The sequence below is a fragment of the Narcine bancroftii genome, chromosome 7 (genome assembly GCF_036971445.1).
Source record: "Narcine bancroftii isolate sNarBan1 chromosome 7, sNarBan1.hap1, whole genome shotgun sequence".
Classification (NCBI taxonomy): Eukaryota; Metazoa; Chordata; class Chondrichthyes; order Torpediniformes; family Narcinidae; genus Narcine; species Narcine bancroftii.
This window is the reverse complement of record NC_091475.1, coordinates 170,701,572-170,721,333: the sequence shown is the minus strand read 5'-3', so window position 1 is coordinate 170,721,333 and position 19,762 is coordinate 170,701,572. Positions and strand designations below refer to the sequence as shown.

The 19,762-nt window shown below is 38.4% G+C and overlaps 1 protein-coding gene across 3 annotated transcripts in view; it reads right to left on the bottom strand.

The window, feature by feature from the left end:
• atm (ATM serine/threonine kinase) overlaps nucleotides 1–19,762 on the bottom strand; it is a 225,143-nt gene that overhangs the window by 27,955 nt on the left and 177,426 nt on the right. For all 3 annotated transcript variants that reach the window (XM_069891269.1, XM_069891268.1, XM_069891270.1), the window contains exons 43-55: nucleotides 19,280–19,428; nucleotides 16,639–16,743; nucleotides 16,343–16,462; nucleotides 15,756–15,990; nucleotides 15,351–15,503; nucleotides 14,349–14,468; nucleotides 13,700–13,905; nucleotides 12,798–13,005; nucleotides 9,779–9,892; nucleotides 8,546–8,695; nucleotides 3,817–3,955; nucleotides 3,088–3,170; nucleotides 592–732 (exon numbers count right to left, since the gene is read on the bottom strand). In XM_069891269.1, coding sequence (XP_069747370.1) covers nucleotides 592–732; nucleotides 3,088–3,170; nucleotides 3,817–3,955; nucleotides 8,546–8,695; nucleotides 9,779–9,892; nucleotides 12,798–13,005; nucleotides 13,700–13,905; nucleotides 14,349–14,468; nucleotides 15,351–15,503; nucleotides 15,756–15,990; nucleotides 16,343–16,462; nucleotides 16,639–16,743; nucleotides 19,280–19,428 — 1,923 coding nt within the window. The remainder of the gene's footprint in view (nucleotides 1–591; nucleotides 733–3,087; nucleotides 3,171–3,816; nucleotides 3,956–8,545; nucleotides 8,696–9,778; nucleotides 9,893–12,797; nucleotides 13,006–13,699; nucleotides 13,906–14,348; nucleotides 14,469–15,350; nucleotides 15,504–15,755; nucleotides 15,991–16,342; nucleotides 16,463–16,638; nucleotides 16,744–19,279; nucleotides 19,429–19,762) is intronic.

Sequence of the window (19,762 nt, the reverse complement as noted above, 5' to 3'; positions counted from 1 at the left end):
AATTACCAGAGATGCAACACTTGTTGAGATTAATCATTATTCTTAAGATGAATGAATAGCTTTGCTTAGGAAATCTATTTACATTTTTTATCATAATATTACCAAACTCCATCGACTTGTGGGGTTTCTCATTATGGGAAAGGATAATGCATAGCTACAGCCAGGAACCACGTTAGAATTTATTTGTTTTCTTCTTGCAACTGGCCACATTGAGAGGCTAGATGGATTTCCCAGGAAAGGGATGCTGGCTGGCTTCCAGGCCTGCAATAGAAGGATGCATTGATGGATACCTAGAGACCAGGTTCAGCCAGTTTGTGGATTTCCTCTGGGGCTTCGGTTTCCTCCCACCCTCCAAAACCGTAAGGGGTTGATAGTGAACTGAGCCACTTAAATAATGTAACTTCTGACCTGCCTCTCCAGTTCAGGCTACTCAAGTGACTCAAAATCTGCTGAAATAAACTTAAAATTAATGAGCTGCTGGTAGATTTCAATTTTAACAAACTACCCCAACCCACATTCAACAAACAACCCTTGATGCACTCCTAACCATTGGTGGAGTTGCTGGTTCAACAGAAATTAAACATAAATTACCTTGACTAGCTGCCTTCTCTCTTTCCCATCAGACCCCACACAATCAATGATTTTTGGAAGATTTACTCCTCCTGCTAATCGAAACTGAGACTTGAATGATTTCACAGTTATCAGATTTTCATACTTTCCAGATGGGTCTACCTGAAAGCAAAACAATAAGTTATAAATTAGTACTAGAAAATCACTTATAGTATAAATGCATTACTTCCCTAAATACTTTAAATTTGATGTCGGCAACTCTAAAGCACATAGGGATCCTCTCAAGATGCTTACAACATCACACTGTTATTTCTTTCCCACTAAGATTCATTCAATTTCCTTCATTTTTACTTATGGGATGTAGGTAGGCATCACTGGCAAGATCAGAATTTTCTGTCAATTCCCAATTATCCTTGAGAAAATTATAGTGACTGCCTTTATGAAACTCAATCATTCTAGTGAATGCGGTTATGTAGGGCATTTTACATTCACTAATTGTGATAGCAAGTCAGTGTATGAATGATATGAGCTTGCCGATGGTGGCTTTTCATGAACTTTCTTCCTTTTCCCTCAGTAGAACAGATCATGAAAGGAGCAATCAAAGTAGCCTAGATAAATAATTACACAACAATTTGTGGAACTTCTGTGGCACAAATTTAAATTGTTACTCATCAGCCCACACTTGAATGCTTTCTAAATTTTGCTACTTGCAGGTGTGGATTACTTCATTTGCCGAGGAGTTGCAAATTACTTCTGTCATGTTTTCCCATGATGTCCATTGACCTCAGTGATATCATGCTGTCTTGATCTTATATTCATTCAAAGGTTGTCTTGAGATGTCACCTCATGCCTGGAATTCAACTCTGCCTTATTCATAGACCAAGCAGGTAATGAGTTATAGAGACACCTGGTCCAACCAAGACCTAAAGTGCATGTCCATGAACACATTATTGATGAATAGGTGCCCCTAAAGAGTAATGTCAATAATCCTTCCATGACTTCATTAATACTTTACAGTAACTAATTGTGTAGTAGTTAGCTGAATTAGATTTGTCCTGCTTTTATGAATAGAACAAAAGCTGGGTTCCTGCCAGTGCTCTGGAGCACGTCTTCAGCTATGTTTATCTCAAAGCCTTTTATGTCTGTAGAGATTATTACTTTCTTTATATTAAGTGAGTGAAATAAATTGGCTAAATAGGTTCCATGATGGTGGGAATCTCAGAAGGAAGTAAAGATGGAAGATCCCCTTGGAAAAATAACTTGAAGGTGGTGGCAAATGTTTCAACTATAGTGTTTCAAATCCAAGGTTCAATGTTAGTTTCTCAAGGATAAATAGAGATAGACAATGTACCAACATCGACTGCAAATGCTATAAGTGAATAAAACTGAACATAACACATGGGTAATATCCTAATGTGGTAGCAAAGGAGTTGAAAACATTTAAACATTTAAATGCTGTCTTTTGATGGGAATTTCCCTACTCTCTCAGGTGAAAAGAAAGAAACTCAACACTATTATCAGATCATTATCACAGCAGCTTAGTTTTCCATATTTGTAGATCTGGAACACCCACTTAAACAAGAATGAAAAGCAGTTATCCCCAACTTTGTGAATGATCCTAGTGACTGTCATTTTAACTGTGCCCTCATACTAGACTCCTCATAGAATCCTACAGTGGAATGTCCAGCTCCCCACAGATCGCTAGTTATTATCTTTGTATCTGTGCGACAGAATTTGTGCCTGTCTTACATGTGATACATTTCAATGGTCTTTGAGTGATTTTGGGGCTTTATGAATGTCAGGAATAGTTTTGAGAACTATGGGGATATGGTTTGTCAGGGCTTGTAATTACATTTTTAAAGGAGATGTGCTTCTCAATGCCTCAGGTCAGTTTCATGGAGGAAATTGCCTGTGGAAAATTTACTCCATGCATGTGAGTAGCTAACTGGTGGCAGTCCAAATATAAGTGAATGCACTTCAACATATTTTGTTCATTAGGATATCCTGAAATAGAATTATTTTAATTTTTTTTTAGACATACAGCACGGTAACAGGCCTTTCGGCCCACAATCCCGTGCAGCCCAATTATACCCAATGAACCTACAACCCCCAGTACATTTTGAATGGTGGGAAGAAACTGGTGCCCTGGGGAAAACCCAAGCAGACACAGGGAGAACAAACAAACTCCTTACAAACAGCGCAGGATTCGAAACCCCAGTCCCCATCCTGTTGCTGTAACAGCAATACACTAACCGCTGCACCAACCGTAAACAAAGCAATCCTTCCACTAACTACAAAATGCTGTAAAGGAGTCAAGATAGGGAAAAATCTGAAGTGCACCTCTATTTCGTCGATTGCAAAATGAAACCGTGGCTTTGTGGGCTTATATGGCAATCTGAAATCCTTAAAAAAATCCTGTTCTACTTCACCTATTGTGCAGACCAGGAGGGAGAAATACTGAATTGGATTCTCTGTACCTCCACCAATTGTGGGGAAAAATCATAATTAATCGCTTACTTTGATTTCCATGGTTGGAATAACAACTTCGTCAAGATCCTTTATTTTTGTGATAAGCTGTGTAGCAGGAATTTCAATGGCTTCTATAATTAAAGAAAATAAAAACATTGTTATATGGAAGGAATTAATCATTTTAAAGGAAATAACTGAGAAAGATTAAGAATGCAGGAAAAAAAAACGTGAAGTTTGTCAGGACAGCTCTTTTCACAGATCAGCAAATTGACCACTTTCTACTCCTAACCCATAGTATTTAAGAGAGGTGTAAAGAAAAAAGCAAAACCAGCCTGATGGAGAATGTAAGACAAATCACTTCCGAAACTCATTGAGTCTTCAGAAAATCAATTTTCATTTTCCTATTGTTGGCTCCTATATATATTTTTAAATTATGCATGAAACTTGGGTAGGTAAATAACGAAATGAAGAATTCAATTACTATAAACAAGAAAATTGTGTCATCTACTTTTACACACTAGATCAAGTCATTTTGTCTTCTTATCATTTTAGGGGGTGGTCATTGTGTGATAAGGGGAAGTATTGTATATATTGAACGCTGGGTTATATTGGGTTTGGAGGGGGGTGAGAAAGGGGGAGGGAAGGTAGGGGGGAAAAAAGGGGAGAAAATGCCACTGTGTATATTTAAGAGAGAAATGTTTGTATGTATTTTGAATGATATGGTTTACGGTGTGAAAAATAAAAAAAATTAAAAAAAAGAATTCAATTAATACTTACTTCTTTCTGTTTTCCATTTACTCACATCCATATTTGCAAGCGTGATTAAGGCATCACATAATCTCTCAATGTTCTTTATCATTTTAGCTTTAGTTTTTCGGATCGTATTTATTATATTACTGGCAGCATCCATTCTCTCCTAAAATAGTAACATAACATTATTAAGGTGATCTGAAATGATAATGAATTTTCTTGTAAATGTCAAAAGGACCCTCGAATCTCAATTAAAAATATTCAATTCAGAGTTTAAATGAATCTGGATTGACTTTCTCAAAAGACAACTTTTACACATTTTACTGTTGGAAGGAAGGGAATGTGAAAAGCATCCAGATGTCAAATCCCTATGAAAACTCAACTTTTAGAGTTATCAATGAAGTCAATTATGACAGAATTAAACTCAGTCGTGTGGAGCTTTTCTGTGTGAAAAGTTGTGGTCATTTCCAGACAACTGGAGTCAATTTGATGTATCTCTGAAGCCAAAGACTTTATGTAAGGCATATTTAAAGAGGTAGTCACACAGTAGCTTAAGTATGTGCAGATACAGAATGAATGGGTGACAACCAGGGAGAATAGAAGCAGGCAGGTAGTACAGGAGTTGCCCTCCCTCTCCCACATATTAATACTTACCCTTTTGAAAAGTGATAAGAGTCACTAGGCCCTTTCTAACTGCCGTGTTAAACGGGGTTAACTGGGCAATCTGCCCGATTAGAACCCAACTCACACAGCAGCTTGAAAGGGTGCGTCCCGGTCAACGTGGTCCAAATCCAACCGGGTTCCTTATCTATCTCAGAGATAGGCAGGGAGCCCAGTTAAACTTAACCACGACGCGTCCTCTGGTGGCTTGAATAGCAAAATGGCCAACCTGTTTCCTCCTGTGTTGTTAGCGGTTACACACTAGCTTCACAGGGGAACTCCTGGATGAAGTGCCTACCACGATTGGGGGGGGAGGGGGAGGGGGGGGGGGGAAGAGGGGTCGCTGCTGTGGGGCCTGCGGTGGGAGAGGTCGCTGCTGCGAGGGGGAGAGCCACAATTGGGGGGAGTGAGGTCGCTGCCATATGGGTCGAGGTTAATGCTGCAGGGGTGGGGGTGCCATGATCAGTGGAGGAGAAATTGCTGCCACGGGTGGGGAGAGAGGTCACTGCAGCGGGTGGTTCAGAGGGGTTGCTGCCTTGGGGGGAGAAGGGTCGCTGCCATGGGGGGAGGGGTTGCTGCCACGAGTGGGGGCGAGCTGCGAAATGCCGCTGCTGCAATCGCCACTTCAGTTGTGACAGCTCAATGCTCATGGCAGCGGGACTTTGCTGAGGGTGGGAGGAGATTGATGGGGTGGAGTGTTGATTGACGGTGGGGGTCGCAACTGATAGGGAAAGGGTGACTGACTGGGGAGGTGGTGATGGTGGTGGGTGGGGACTGACAGGATGTGGGCGACTGACAGCCGGTGGGGGGGGGGGGGGGGGGGGGCAGGGGAGACTTACCGATAGTTCCCGAGTGCGTGATGCGTCACTTATGACATCATCGCGGGGGCAGGATCCCCTTAAATAATTGGGTTGGCGATTTAACGGGTTGGTCTCCCTGGAGCTTAAAAGGTGCTGGAAGCACCTTTGCCCCAGTAATCCCAGGAGGGCTACCCAGGTGCTGGAGCTTAAAAGTGCCTAATGGTTCCTTGGGGGAATGCTGTACAGGGAGTAAACAGAGTGAGAATGAGGGATTCAACAGGAAGGTGATAGACCAACATCCATGCCTTTGTGACCACTGACAATTCCAGGATGTCATGTTAAGGATACACGTGAATAGATGCTGAGGATCCTGAGCGGGGAGGGCAAAGGAGCAGAAGTTATCCTGTACATCATTATCAATATTATGAATAGATGGATGAGATCCTGGAAACAAACACTGCAGAACTAGGAAAGGATTAAAAAGGAGAAACTTAAAGCATGAAATCTTAGCTATACTCCCAGTGTCAGTGACTAATAAGAACAGAGAGAGGATGGACAATAGGGCTTTTAGAGACTGCACCTAGCTGAGTTACATCTCAAAAGACTCAGCATCTTAGAAACCTGAGAGTAAATTCAGAGGGAGAAAAACAAAGTTGTAAGTGAAAGTTAGTAATGTAGTTAACAAAATAAACAAGCACATGAAACAAAGATGAAGAACAAGTGGATAAATGGTAAAAGGACAAATTTAGAGGTACTTTATCTAAATGCATACTAGTTCTGTCATAAGACTGATAAATTAATAGCACAAGTAGTAGATAAGAGCTATTATCCAATGGCAACACAAAATGGGAACGAAATATTCCAGGATATTTTACAGGCAAAAAGAAAAAGGTGAGGGTAGCCCTGCTAATAAGGGGCGACATCAGAATAATATTTCAAACAGGCCTATCTGGCCAGATCACAATATAGAAATAGAAACACTCTGACTGAGGTGAAGAAGCAGCAGGAGACAGAAAATATTGATGCTGTTTTTTTATTGGCCAACAAATAATAGATAATATTAAGCACAGTGTGAATAAGGAGAAGCATATATTAGTGATAATAAAGAAATCAGAGGGGACTTTCACCTGCACATAGACTGAGTATTTTGCTCACAAATTGGAGGATGAATTCTTTGAACATGAACACAATGAATGTCCAGATCAGTATGTTGTAAAACAAACCTGTAGTCAGGCACTGTGTTGCAAAGCAGACCCTAAGAAAGAGTGAATAATATGACAGAATTTGACATCAAGTTGGCAAGTGATATGGTTCAATCTGAAAGCAGGGTTTTCAATTAAACAAAAGAAGCCATGAAAGTATGAGTATGTGGGCTCTGACAGATTGGGGAACTTCATTAGTAAGTATAATATTGGACAAGTAATGACTATAAATTAAATAAATAATATATAATTTATGTATAGCTATAAGGCACAAAGACATAACAGGAAAAGTGATCCACCAATACATTACAGGGGAAATTAAAGATAATATTAAATTTAAAAAATAAACTGCAGCTTGTAGAGTAAATAGAAAATAAAATTAAACACATAACAAACATTAAAACACACTTAAAACTTCTATAGGTATGCAAAGAAATTTATTGATTCAAAGGGTGGAGAACCTTTGGGATTCTCTATCCTGGAAGACTGTGAAACTTTAATGATTTGTAATTTCGAATCAGACATAAATATATTTCTCCATATTATTTCTCCAAGGGATAAGAGGAAAGGACAGGAAAATGTAGTTGGGGAAAATCTGACAGCTTGAATCTGCTTCGATTTCATACATTCTAAAATATGAAGGACTAGCAATGTCCCAGGAAGGATCCTTTACAGATTGAGAATTTATGACTTAAACAAATACTTTGCCCGTGTTCATGGAAGAACATACAAAATAGCGGCCACTTGTCATGTGAAAATAAAAGAAAAAGTTTGAAAAACCACTGTTTTAATTGTTATGTGCACAATTTCATAACCCCAAAGGAAATGGGCCAAAGACAATTTTTCTCAACCAAAATATTTCAGTAACAATTGGGTCTAGAGCAGTGGTTCTCAACTTTTTTTCCCCCTTTAAGTAATCCCTTACTAATCACAGAGCACCTATGACATGGGGATTACTTAAAGTGGTATGTGAGTGGAAAGAAAAAGTTTGAAGACCACTGGTATAGAGCCTAGCTAAGTGGGAGATGAAGTAAAAAGGGAAAAACATGAGGTAGAAGAAACAGAATGTGGATTAGTTTATAAATATCGAGAGACTGGGAAATAGTAACATTCATTTACTTGGGTGCCATTGTACCCAAGTAACTGGAAATTAATGCGGCAAGCAGCAGATAATTAGAAAAACAAATGATCTGCTAGCTTTAATTGCAAAAAACACTGTTTCGTAATCTGCAATACCCAAACAGCCAATATTTTTTTCCTAATTGTGGTAATAGGCTTTGTAAAACCTTGACTGTTCACCAAGAAAGAAGAACAACCACATTAAAAGCTGTTTCACTGGCTACAAACAATGGGAGGTAAAATGAAGGTACAAAATTATTCCTATTAATGCATTAACATTTTCTACTCCTATCGAGATTAATGTAGTAATACTTGGAGTGTGAAGAAGCATAGCTTTCAATGAGAGGTCTAGCCTACCCAGATTCTCTGGATGGGCAATCAATACTGTCCTGGAGCATGAAGGATTTGCATAATGTAACCAAAGATTGTACAAATAAAGGATAATTTTATTCTGATTACAGGTATATCCTGCTTTACGAAACTAGAGCGTTCCTACGAAATCTTTAGTAAGCCAAAATAGCGTAAAGCGAAGAAGCGATAACCATTGATTTCTATGCAAAAAAATCACATCAAATAACAAATAAAACCTATAGTAGAAGCAAGAATTATATGATAAATACACAGCCTATATAAAGTAAAAATAATGTATGTACAGTGTAGTTTCACTTACTAAATTTAGGAAGACAGAGAGTTTTGACAGTCCCACCAGCCGCCCTATGATCGCCCCACCGGCCGCGCGCTTATAGCCCCGCAGGCCGCCCTGTGACTGCCTCGCTGGCTGTGCGCTGACAGCCCTGCCAGCTGCCCTGTAACATCCCTGCTGGCTTCTCTGTGACAGCTCCATTGGCCATTTTTTCATAATAGCAAAAATCCTTTCATAAAAGCAAACAGAGGTTTCTTTATAAAAGCAAATTTGATTAAAGTGACTATTTGTAAAGTGGGGTATACCTGTATTATCACAGTCTCTCAACAAACCTGATCCAAGTAAGGCATCTCCTTTCTTGTATGCTTCCCCCTCCTCATTACTTCGGGTTTCTCAACAATATCATCCTTGTTTGCATTGGCTAAAGCCAAGATGATAAAGAGTGTGTGATGAGGATGATCCAATGAGGTTTTTTCAATTAGCTGTAAGATATTAACAAAACAAAATTATGAGCATACACTGTTATTCATAAAGGTCTTTTAAAAAAAAACTCAATATGCTCAGTTTTTTTCAAACAAGTGAGCTGTTTTATTCGTTATTTTTTGTAAAATCAATTCGATTGTCCTTGCATCTTTTCAGGGTGTCACCTATTATTCTTTTCCACACAAATCACCCAGTGTGATTATGGATCGCAAGATCAAATTGCAAGATTTGCTGTAAAACAAAAACCTCATTTTGTTTTTATTGAAATTCTGATTTCTTCGGAACAATAAAAGCAAAATGAGACTTTTTCTTTACAGTATGACCACGGGTGTATCAGCGCATAATGGCTCCTACTGCAATCCTTTTTCAAACTTTTAAATGAAATCATTTTACCAAAGCACACTTTTGATTATTTTTACCAATCCCACTTAGAAGAGGTAAAATACAGATCAAAATATTTTGAATGGTTCTTATTGCCCGGTTTCCGCATGAATGACATTACTACTTGTAGGATAATCCAAATGAGAATTGATGAGAAAAATGCAGTGTTAAGATTCCAAAAATATTCAGAATGCAAGATTATTTCATTTTTTCTGCATGCATAAAATGATCAATAGCACCATCTGAAACACTGAGATGTCCAGGTTTTACTTCCTTTGGTCCTACTCCTAGTCAAGACCTTCATAATTGTTAGCTCACCACTTAGCAGAGAAGATAGAAGCTCAGCTTCCAATGACAGGTCTACCAACTGAAGATCCTATAACTATTCAGTTCTATGCTGTAATATTATGGATTTTCCAGATCTGGATATACCGCAATTTTGTAATTTATCACTTCTTACCAACAAATGATCTAAGGGATGCATCTCCATTTTTATACATTAACCTTCTTCAATACTTGAATTTTCCCCAGGATGTCACCCTTGTATAATTAAACAAGGCCACAATAATAAAATGTTCATGAAACTACTAAAAAAATTAATTGGTCAGTGAGAATAATCAAATTCAAAAAACATTTTAGAAGTCCCGCAAATAGATTTTTGGCCGCAGCTGCATTATTGTGCGCATTCAAAAGCAGAATACCTTGTTTAATACTTCATGAAATCTTTGCCCTCCTGCCATCTTTGTGCCCATTCGAGCAGCCAGCTGGTACATTAAAGGTATAAACTTGTAAGATGGAATCTTTTCCACACCTTTCTGTTAAAATAGAAGGCCAAAGAGAGTAAGAATTTTTTTTTCTTTCTACAACACAAAGGTAACAAAAATAAAATTAATCTAGATTTTGGTTTAGAATTTAATTGGCCAAAACAAATGTTCTTCTAACTATAGAGAAACATAAAAGTTGCAGATGCTGGGAGCTTGAGCAAATAAGGAATTGCTGGAGGAACCCAACAGGTCCGACAGCATCTCTGGGTAGAAATAGTTAGATGACATTTTGAGTTGAAACCCTTTATCAAAACTAAGAGAGAATAGGTGCAGTTCGGACTAACTCAAGAAGATGAAGTCTTATTGACTCCAAATCAAAGTCAAATTTTATCTTTTACTTCTTTAATAGCCAGACGTACAATTCTGATTAAATGGAGAGACATTACTCCAGCTTCACACTGACAATGGCTAAATGATATCATGTCTTATCTAAGTTTAGAAAAAATTAGATATGCTATAAAAGATTCAGAAATTAACTTTCAAAATATGTGGGGCTATTTCCATAATCTATATTTTTAAGTATATTGCACATTGTATCATTTAACTTTTTATATATTAAATACCAATAAAAATATTTTTAAAAGAGAATGGGTGAAATTACATATCTCAAGAGAGAAATAAGCTGGAGGAGGGCCCCCAGAGGTGATGAGTAGAGAACAGAAGGTGTGAAAGATGGAGAGACAAGTAGAGGGAGAAACCACAAGGAAGGGGGAAGGGAAAGAAAAGTTAGAGAGAGGAAAAAAACAAGTATAGGTGTAGGTAAAGAAAGGATGGGAACAGTGGAATAAAATGTTAGGTTTAACAGCGATCCCACCACCAATCACGTTTCCCTCTCCACCTCCATCTGCTTTCCACAGGGAGAAATCTTTCATACACTCACTTGTCCACTCTTTGCTCCCCACCAAATCTCCTATCCCCTTAAGCACTCTCTGCTGTAACAGAGCAAATGTTCAGATGTCTCCTATTTTTTTTCTCTAACTTTACATTCCCAATCACCCTTCCAAGTGATTTCTCCCATTATCCATCTCCACCTTTCATACCCTCTGTCGTACAACACCTCTGAATCCCTCCCTCGGCTTCTTTTCCCTTTTATATATATATATAATTTCACCTATTCTATATTAGTCATGATAAAGGGCTCACACCCAAGATATTAACTGACCATATCTCCTCATGGATGTTGTCTGACCTGCTGATTTTCTCCAATAATTCTTTGTTTTCTTATCACTGTGTCTTTTGTTGTGTGAAATGACTTAGTTCAATAGAAGTATTAGCACATTTTCTGCATTTTATTTTAAGCATCTTATTTCTATTAATTTTCTTTCCCAGGATGGTGAACTTTACCAAGTAGTTCACGTTCGGGAAGTTGGGAGCTCAGATGGACAGGCGGCCAAGGTGAGGATCTGGGGTCATGGTGTTGGGAGTTCGAATGGGCAGGAGGCTGGGGCAAGGATCAGTGATTGGGTGCCGGAGCTTGGATGGGTGAGCGGCAGTGGCGAGTCTCCGTGATCGGTGCAAGCGACTTGGATGAGGACCCAGGGCTCGAATGGGTGGACAGCCAGGGTAAAGAGCCATGCTGGGGCATCGGGAGCACAGATGGGTGGGTGCCACGTCCAAAAAAAGGGGAACGTGTTGACTTTTACACGGGTCATGTGAAAACATATGATTTTTGATTATGACATGCATTGACAATTGCATGAGTATATACGTTATATTTTTAAGTCACTTGCAGAGAATATTCAAATAACCAATACTGGTAGCATGATGGTAAATAATTACAGCTTGCTAATTATTAAACATAATTTTTCAGTGAAATTCATTGAAAAAGTTGCAACTAAAAGAAAAATGCATTAAAAATTATGATTTTGCATCAGTAGGCGAGGTACTACTCTCTAAATTGATAATTTAAACAAAAGGTCAATAAAAGTAGAATACTACAAAAAGATGGTTGGAAATACATAGCAGGTTAGTAACATCCATTGAGAGGAAAAGCAGAAAATTATTTCATGTCAACCACCTCTAAACTTTAACCACCACAAGAAAATAGGCAGAGAAGGCCATTGGGCCCTTCAAGCCTGCTCCACCATTTAAGATGATCATGGATGATCTGTGCTGGCCTTGATTCCTCTACTGTGTCATTTCCCCAGAAACATCTGCTGCCCATGAATTACTACTATTTTATATTTTTTAATATGAAATATGCAAGTATATTCAGTGAATATAATAAATCTAACTCTGGGTATACACATTTCAATAGATTAAACCACTAAATTACCAAGAAACAGTAAATCTAACATGTTTTTTTATTGATTTTCAGCCACAGGGGTTTATGTTATCACTGTACCAGGCATCTTTCGCACTGACAATAGTTATAAGAATATGGGAAACCCAGTTTATCAGAATCAAATATACACATAGCATATGAACAGATTCCAAAGTAAGGAAAGTCTGTATTATCTTGGACAACAATCCCCCAATTTAAGGCTTTCAACATAAAAAGATAAATGCAAAATGGTTGAATGGCTTAATTTGTTTGGAATCCCAACACTGATTGATATCCAATGGCTTCTGATGCATAGTTTAGGTATGTGGATCAGAAATAATTTACTCTCCTTGCCCTCAACAAATAATTTTGCCTTGCTCAGTGCTGATTTGTGAAAAGAGGAGACCCGGGTGAGGTTTTGGAGAGTTGACAGTAAAAATAATATTCTGGAGAGAAAAATAGAAGAGATAAATCATGGAAGGGGTCAGAAAACTGTTTCGGTCGATCTAGTTGTATCTTGAGGAAGAGCAAATATGAAAAGAGGAACAGAAATATTGCATTTTCTGAAAATAAACTTTATACAGTACTTGACGTAACTTCCCATCAGGATTCTGCATAATCACCAGATATTACCTTCATCATTTCGTTTACTTCTGGAACACCCGAGTTTTCAAGCCACAAAGAGCAAAGTCTAAAGATGCGCATGTCATGTTCTTCACCACTCTGCAAGCAGTTGATGTAGTTCTCCACTGCTTTACAAAGAAACTGCTTGCGATCTTCTTGCAATGCACGCATAGCTTGTTCGTCTAATTCACATTCCCGCTGAACCTTCACTACATACCTAGTCAACAGATATATTTAGAGTGCATCAAAATCCATGGAGAAATGTTATTTTCTTCTCATCTTTCAGGTTAATTTCATGTTTTTTATTTTGTTCCAACCACTTAAAATTATAGATGCAGAATAATCAATGTCAGAAAATTCCAGCAAACACAAGTATCTGTGGTTCAATCGTAACAGTTTATTTATTACATTTATTCACATTTTAACTTTGCTTGACTAACTTTGAATGCATAAGCCCAGTTTTTACTCCGATCTTAGAAAAGTAATTGAGTCACACTTGATAGGATATGTTTGAAAGCCTTCTGATTTTAGTTCATCAATTCTGTTACAATTCAATGTTTTGCCACCCAATGAAGTATGGTTTGCACTGAATGAGTTAAAACATCTTAATATAACTCTGATGGCCAGCTGTGATTTTAGAAAATAAGGCAACAAGTAAAACTGCAATTTCTACATGTGTCATTCAGCTTTTTAATAAAATAATAATCTTGCGATTAAGTAATGTTTAGAATATGATATACTATTATATAGAAGACCATGCCATTTCACTGGAGAGCACAAAATGATTAAATGTAATGCAGTCCACAAAGTTTAAAAATATCTTGCTTCCACATAGATTATAAAAATGACACAATATTGTTAAGTAAGCACACAAATTAGTTTCATGAGATAAAGTTTTCACATTTGCTTACCTGTTGGTCTGAAATTTATGTTCCTTGATCAAATTGATTTCTGCTTTGGCATTCTTGAGAAGTTCATGCTTGTTTTCAAATTCAGATGACTTCATATAATTATCGATACTCTGATACTGTGCATCTGAGAAACGGGCCAGGGATAAAAATGCTTCCATCTTCTCATTGTGAACTATCTCCTTGTGTTGAACGCTATGAGTCACAGCCTGAAAGAATAAAAAGCAATTGTTCAATACCAATGTCTATGCAGGATGACATCAAAATAATGAAGTATCACTTTATATTCTCAAGGGCTATTGCAGAGAAAGCTGCAGACGTGATTAATGATTTCACTAAATATTGATTAAGGAAATGCCTTGGAACCGTGATTCTGCGCAAAACAACAAATTTTGTGACTTGTTCGTGACAATAAATTCTGATTCTGATTCCATCTTGGGAGCCAGATTTCACCAATGGAGATATCAAAAGTAACAGGATTCCTTATGATGATGGTAAATTATGAAATTCACATTATTGATATAAATATTATAATGAGCCAACCCATTATTATATGATAATAGCCATTAATTTTGATTGAAAGTAGAAAGGCCAATGTTTACCAAACAGGTCAATGCAATACATGAGCAATTGTCCATTTACCCATTCTTACTTTTTCTAAGTATTTCTGCATGATGGTACCAGGACTTTCTAAACACGTTTCTGCCAACCAGTTTCCACAGAGTCTCAGGCACTTGATATAGAGTGGCATTAATGCTTTGTCATCATTTACCTGAGAAGAAAAAAAATATAGAAGAGCTGATGGATAAATGCTGGAGCATCAGGATTCTAAAATTGAGGCAACAGTTGAATGTTGAGGAAAAGACAGGATCTACCAACTTGGCTTTATCAAGTTACTTCAAGATTCTGGAAAATCACTTCATTCTTCACACACTAAAACTGAAAGTAAATTCTAAAATGGTGTCGGTCTGGAGGAATACAAAGAGACTGTAAAGTTTCTCTGAGTTTTTATTTATCCAGAAAAATCCACTGATACAGTCAGAGTCACAGTTATCTCCAATTCTAATCCAAAATTGATGTGCCTTACTTGGAAAGGCATTTAGGACCCCAAATGGTAGTGAGGGAGGAGGTGTGGGTGCAAAAGTAGTATTTCCTGTGAAATGGGGGTGGGTGACTAGGGGCAATTAGTGGGAAAGGAGGAGTGGTTGAGGGAGTCATAGTAGCAGCCATCCCTGCAGAAAGCTGAAAGGGGAAAAATGTGTCTGGTGGTTGAATTATATAGTAGGTGGGAGACAGTGGGGTGGAGGGTGTCGGGAGGAGGATGGGGTGGATCAGGACGTGAAGAGTCGAAGGAATCCAAGGGAGGAAGGGGAAGGTAAGCAGGGGCAGGGTGAGAGTTTGCAATGGAGGTTTGGTTATGTAGGCTGCCAAGGCCAGACTGAGAATTTACGATAGAGGCTCAATCCTGTAGTCTGCTGGTGCCAGTGTGAGAACATGTTTTTTGTGAATCTTTCAAAGGGACAGAAGCAGATTAAGATTTAATACGTTTTTAAGTTAAAAAATAGTCTACATGGGTCCATTATCATTTGCTTTTGCTAATTCTGATCAAAAGACTGAGACAAAATATTGGATAATTTGAGCCTAATGAACATACCTCTAGCTTGTCAATCATCTGTTTGAGAATATTAAGAGAAAGACTCTGTTCTTGTTTATCCCAAAAGACTTGTGCCTCTTCCAGCTGCCAGGTTGAAACACCAAATCCAAGTGGATTGTGTTGCTTGATTTGGAAAATTGCTTTCTCAGCCAGCTGAAGCCAAACAAATTTTATGAATATGGACAAACTGGAAATATTTAGTGAAACAAAATTAAAAGATAGCTTAACAGGAAAACAAAACCAGCTTTCTTCATGTTTTTTTCTTGGCATAGTGATAAAGCTCAAAGATATTAATACAAATCACATGCTGCTTTCAATTTATAAAAATAGCCAAACCATTTTAATGGCTTAACATTTTGTATCACTTAATGTTCACAATCAATAACTTATAAAAAGGTGCCAAACCTGGGAATTTTTTGCTGCTCGTGCTAATTTTGCCATTTCAAGCAAATGCTTAGTCAGAACATCTTTAATGAGATCCTTCCTTGGGCCATCCATTTCTTTATTGATAAGCAACTCTTGAATGACAGTCCTCATGGTTAAGATAGGCTCCTGGAAGGTAAAGTCACTGTCCTTGAGAAGTTGAAGTTGTTGCTCCCATTTTCTGTGAACCTTATTCAATGCATCATCTAGGTCTGATCTGAAAACAAAGAGAAATCATGCATGAGAAAAAGGACTTTGAATACGATTCTCATTAGTTCCGAAAACATTATTTCTTTTTGCTATATTTTGATAAATTTCTTCTACATCCTTTCCATTTAGCAAATGTTGACTCTGTAAATATGTAGTTCAACGGGCATTATGCAGCCTCAGTGGCTAAATAACCATTATGTATCAATCCTAACAGTAAAGGAAGGTTATTTAACTCTGGGAAATGCAGTTAAGTCTATTCGTGTCCTCATCTGTCATTCACCCTTGCACATAGTCATTTAAGCAAATATAACTCGGAATGTTACAAACAGTTTCACAAAGAATAAACTTCAGCCAGTTACCTGCATAGAATCTGTCCAATGGTTTCTAGTTCTTCAAGTACTTGCAATCTGCATAGTGTGGGGTATAGAGAGTAAACAGATTCCAGGCTTCCTTTGCATAATTCTTCAACTTCTTTCATCCTATTGGCACAATAATTTGGAACTCAATATCATTTGCTTCCAACATTTAACAAGTAAAATAAAGAGCAGATTTCAGTAATAAGTAGCATTTGCAGGATTTATATTGACAAGGAAAATGGTAATGCCACAAAAGGATTAAATCTTGCAAGAGTCATATTTAATGATTGAAAAGATACCTGGCTGCTTTCAAAACCTCATGGGAGGCAGAAAATTCTTGGTCTTTCAGAGATTGCAAAGCATGCCACAGAGATTCATGATATCCAGGCCCCAAAGTCCCACCTCTGAGAAAGGACAATAAAAACATCAACTTAATCAAGTGGGAAGACAAGGAAGAAAAGAAGATCACAAAACCGAGAAATCATTGATGTTTAATACTTGCCCTCTTAATAGCCGGGTGTTTCATATATAGTGAATTTTTGTGTTTTGTAGGGACCCCAAATCTCAATGAGGTATCAATATTTACTCGTCCCTCCATGTTTTCAAACATGTTCTGCCCTTTCTTCTTCTTATTGAAGTGGATAGATTCATACCTACCTAAATTGTACTTCATCTGCATTCTCTTTTCAAACCGTTAACTAGTTTTTTTTTCTGCCTCCATTACATTCCCATCCAATTTTAAATCGTTTAACTTTTGACTCCTTTTTCATTTCATTGATATAGATTGCAAATAGCAGATGCCTACACATGAACTTTCAGGTACTTCATAATTATATCTCACAAATACACAATTTATTCTTACTCTTTGTGTTAGTCTTCTAATCATAAGGCCAATATAATACAGGTATGTGCTGCTTAACATCCACAATATGTTCTGTGAAATTGGGTGTTATGTGATGTGGACGTTGTGAGAACACCATATTATATATTTAGCAAAGCTATATAGGATACTGTATTGCACCTGTAAACTTTTTATTTGTAAGCAGGGATCAGTGTGGGGACCAATACGGAAAAGTGAGGAGTGCGAGGCAGTGGAATCAGTTGGGAACTGACACAGGGCAGCTGGATCAGTGTGGGGACCGTGACGTGGCAGCGGGATCAGTGTGGGGATCAACACGGCACAGTGGGATCAGGGTGGGGACCAACAGGCGCAGTGGGGAGAGAGCGGGCAGTAGGTTCTGTGTAGGAACTGATACAGGGCTGTGGGGATAGCGTAGGGCAGTGGGATTAGTTGGGACTGATACAGGGCTGTGAGAGCACGAGGCAGTCAGATCAGTTTGGGTATACAATTTCTAATAGCTAACGATCACTTTTTCTAAATTGCTGCAGACTTACTCGCGGTAACTGAGTAATTATGGGACCACGGACATGTATGCGGTCAGATGTTGCCCAAATGGACGTACTGCAAAACTATGAATCCTAATCTTGTAAATCAAATCTCTTTTGAATTCCCTCTAAAAATGCAAATATACACTCGTGAGTTCTCCTGTGAACTAATCTACTAGTTACACAGAGAAATCTTTTATATAAATTTCCGCCTGTGTAACTATGCTGCTCTGCGATCACTGTGATTTTTCAAGTGGTTCAATACAAAACCGGTTATAGATTGTTAGATTTCTCACAGTTGTCGTTCGGTTCTGTCCATCCCTCCCAAATTTATAAATGACAAAATACAAGCAATTTAACCAAGACTACATTTGAACAAAGAAAACACATTTGTTTCTTGCACTGCTTTAAATTATTTTGTCTATGGGTAAAGAAAGATCAGACAGGTGCTCATGTATTCCATTGTGAAAAATGGCAACAGTCTCTGTGATTGTCACTGACAATCGCTGTAAAACTAAATTTGTACTGCAAACTAAATTTAACTTATAGATTATGGCAACCATTCCACATTATGTACCAGAAGTGTTGGATCATCTATCCTAGTGGTGATCAAAAATACTCAACAAGCCTTTCTATGCCTTTTTAATTGTGGTGATGTAGGTTGATGAAATTCAGTACACCAAACAGGTGTGATAACTGATTGAGGTAGATTTAAGCTGAATACTGTGTCATTTCATAACTAGAAGTGAGTTTCTCACTTCTCAAAATAATTTTAAAAGTATTTTGACTGATGGCTGGTTTGAAGTCCAAAATCTGTAATTACCACAGCAATGTCATACCCACCCTCCTGTTCGGCTCCGAATCATGGGTCCTCTACCGGCATCACCTACGGCTCCTAGAACGCTTCCACCAGCGTTGTCTCCGCTCCATCCTCAACATCCATTGGAGCGCTTTCATCCCTAACGTCGAAGTACTCGAGATGGCAGAGGTCGACAGCATCGAGTCCACGCTGCTGAAGATCCAGCTGCGCTGGGTGGGTCACGTCTCCAGAATGGAGGACCATCGCCTTCCCAAGATCGTGTTATATGGCGAGCTCTCCACTGGCCACCGTGACAGAGGTGCACCAAAGAAAAGGTACAAGGACTGCCTAAAGAAATCTCTTGGTGCCTGCCACATTGACCACCGCCAGTGGGCTGATATCGCCTCAAACCGTGCATCTTGGCGCCTCACAGTTTGGCGGGCAGCAACCTCCTTTGAAGAAGACCGCAGAGCCCACCTCACTGACAAAAGGCAAAGGAGGAAAAACCCAACACCCAACCCCAACCAACCAATTTTCCCCTGTAGCCGCTGCAACCGTGTCTGCCTGTCCCGCATCGGACTTGTCAGCCACAAACGAGCCTGCAGCTGACGTGGACTTTTACCCCCTCCATAAATCTTTGTCCGCGAAGCCAAGCCAAAGAAAGATAATGTACAATTACAAAAAAAACCAACAATTTTACAATAAAGAGAGAGAGCTCCATTCAGATTATTTGTAACAGGAAATCTTGCATTTACTTGCTCGGAGGACTCTGATCCCACTGCATGTTTCTCCAGGCTGCCTGGAAGCGAATTTCTTGCAATTCCTCACACCATTCTGTATTTTCAACTTCAAGTCCCTTCAGGTATGTGGTTAAAACATGACATAGTCCAAAGTTCTGTAAAGCCTACAATAAACAACTAAAGATTAATTATGGATATCAAAATGAGCACATTGAACAGAAGGATGTGAGGGAAATATATAAAAATTATGAAAGACATAGATTAGATAGAGGTAAGCAAGTCCCATTGGTGGGGGAAGACTAGAACTAGGGAACATAGCTTCAAAATCCAGGGCAGTAGATTTAGGACAAAGATGAAAAGGAACTGCTTTTCCCAGAGGAAAAGTGAATCTCTGGAATTTGCTGCCCATTGAAGCAGTGGAGGCGAACTCAGTAAACATATTTAACACAAAGTTGGATAGATTTTTACAAAGTATGGGAATTAAAGAATATGGAGAAA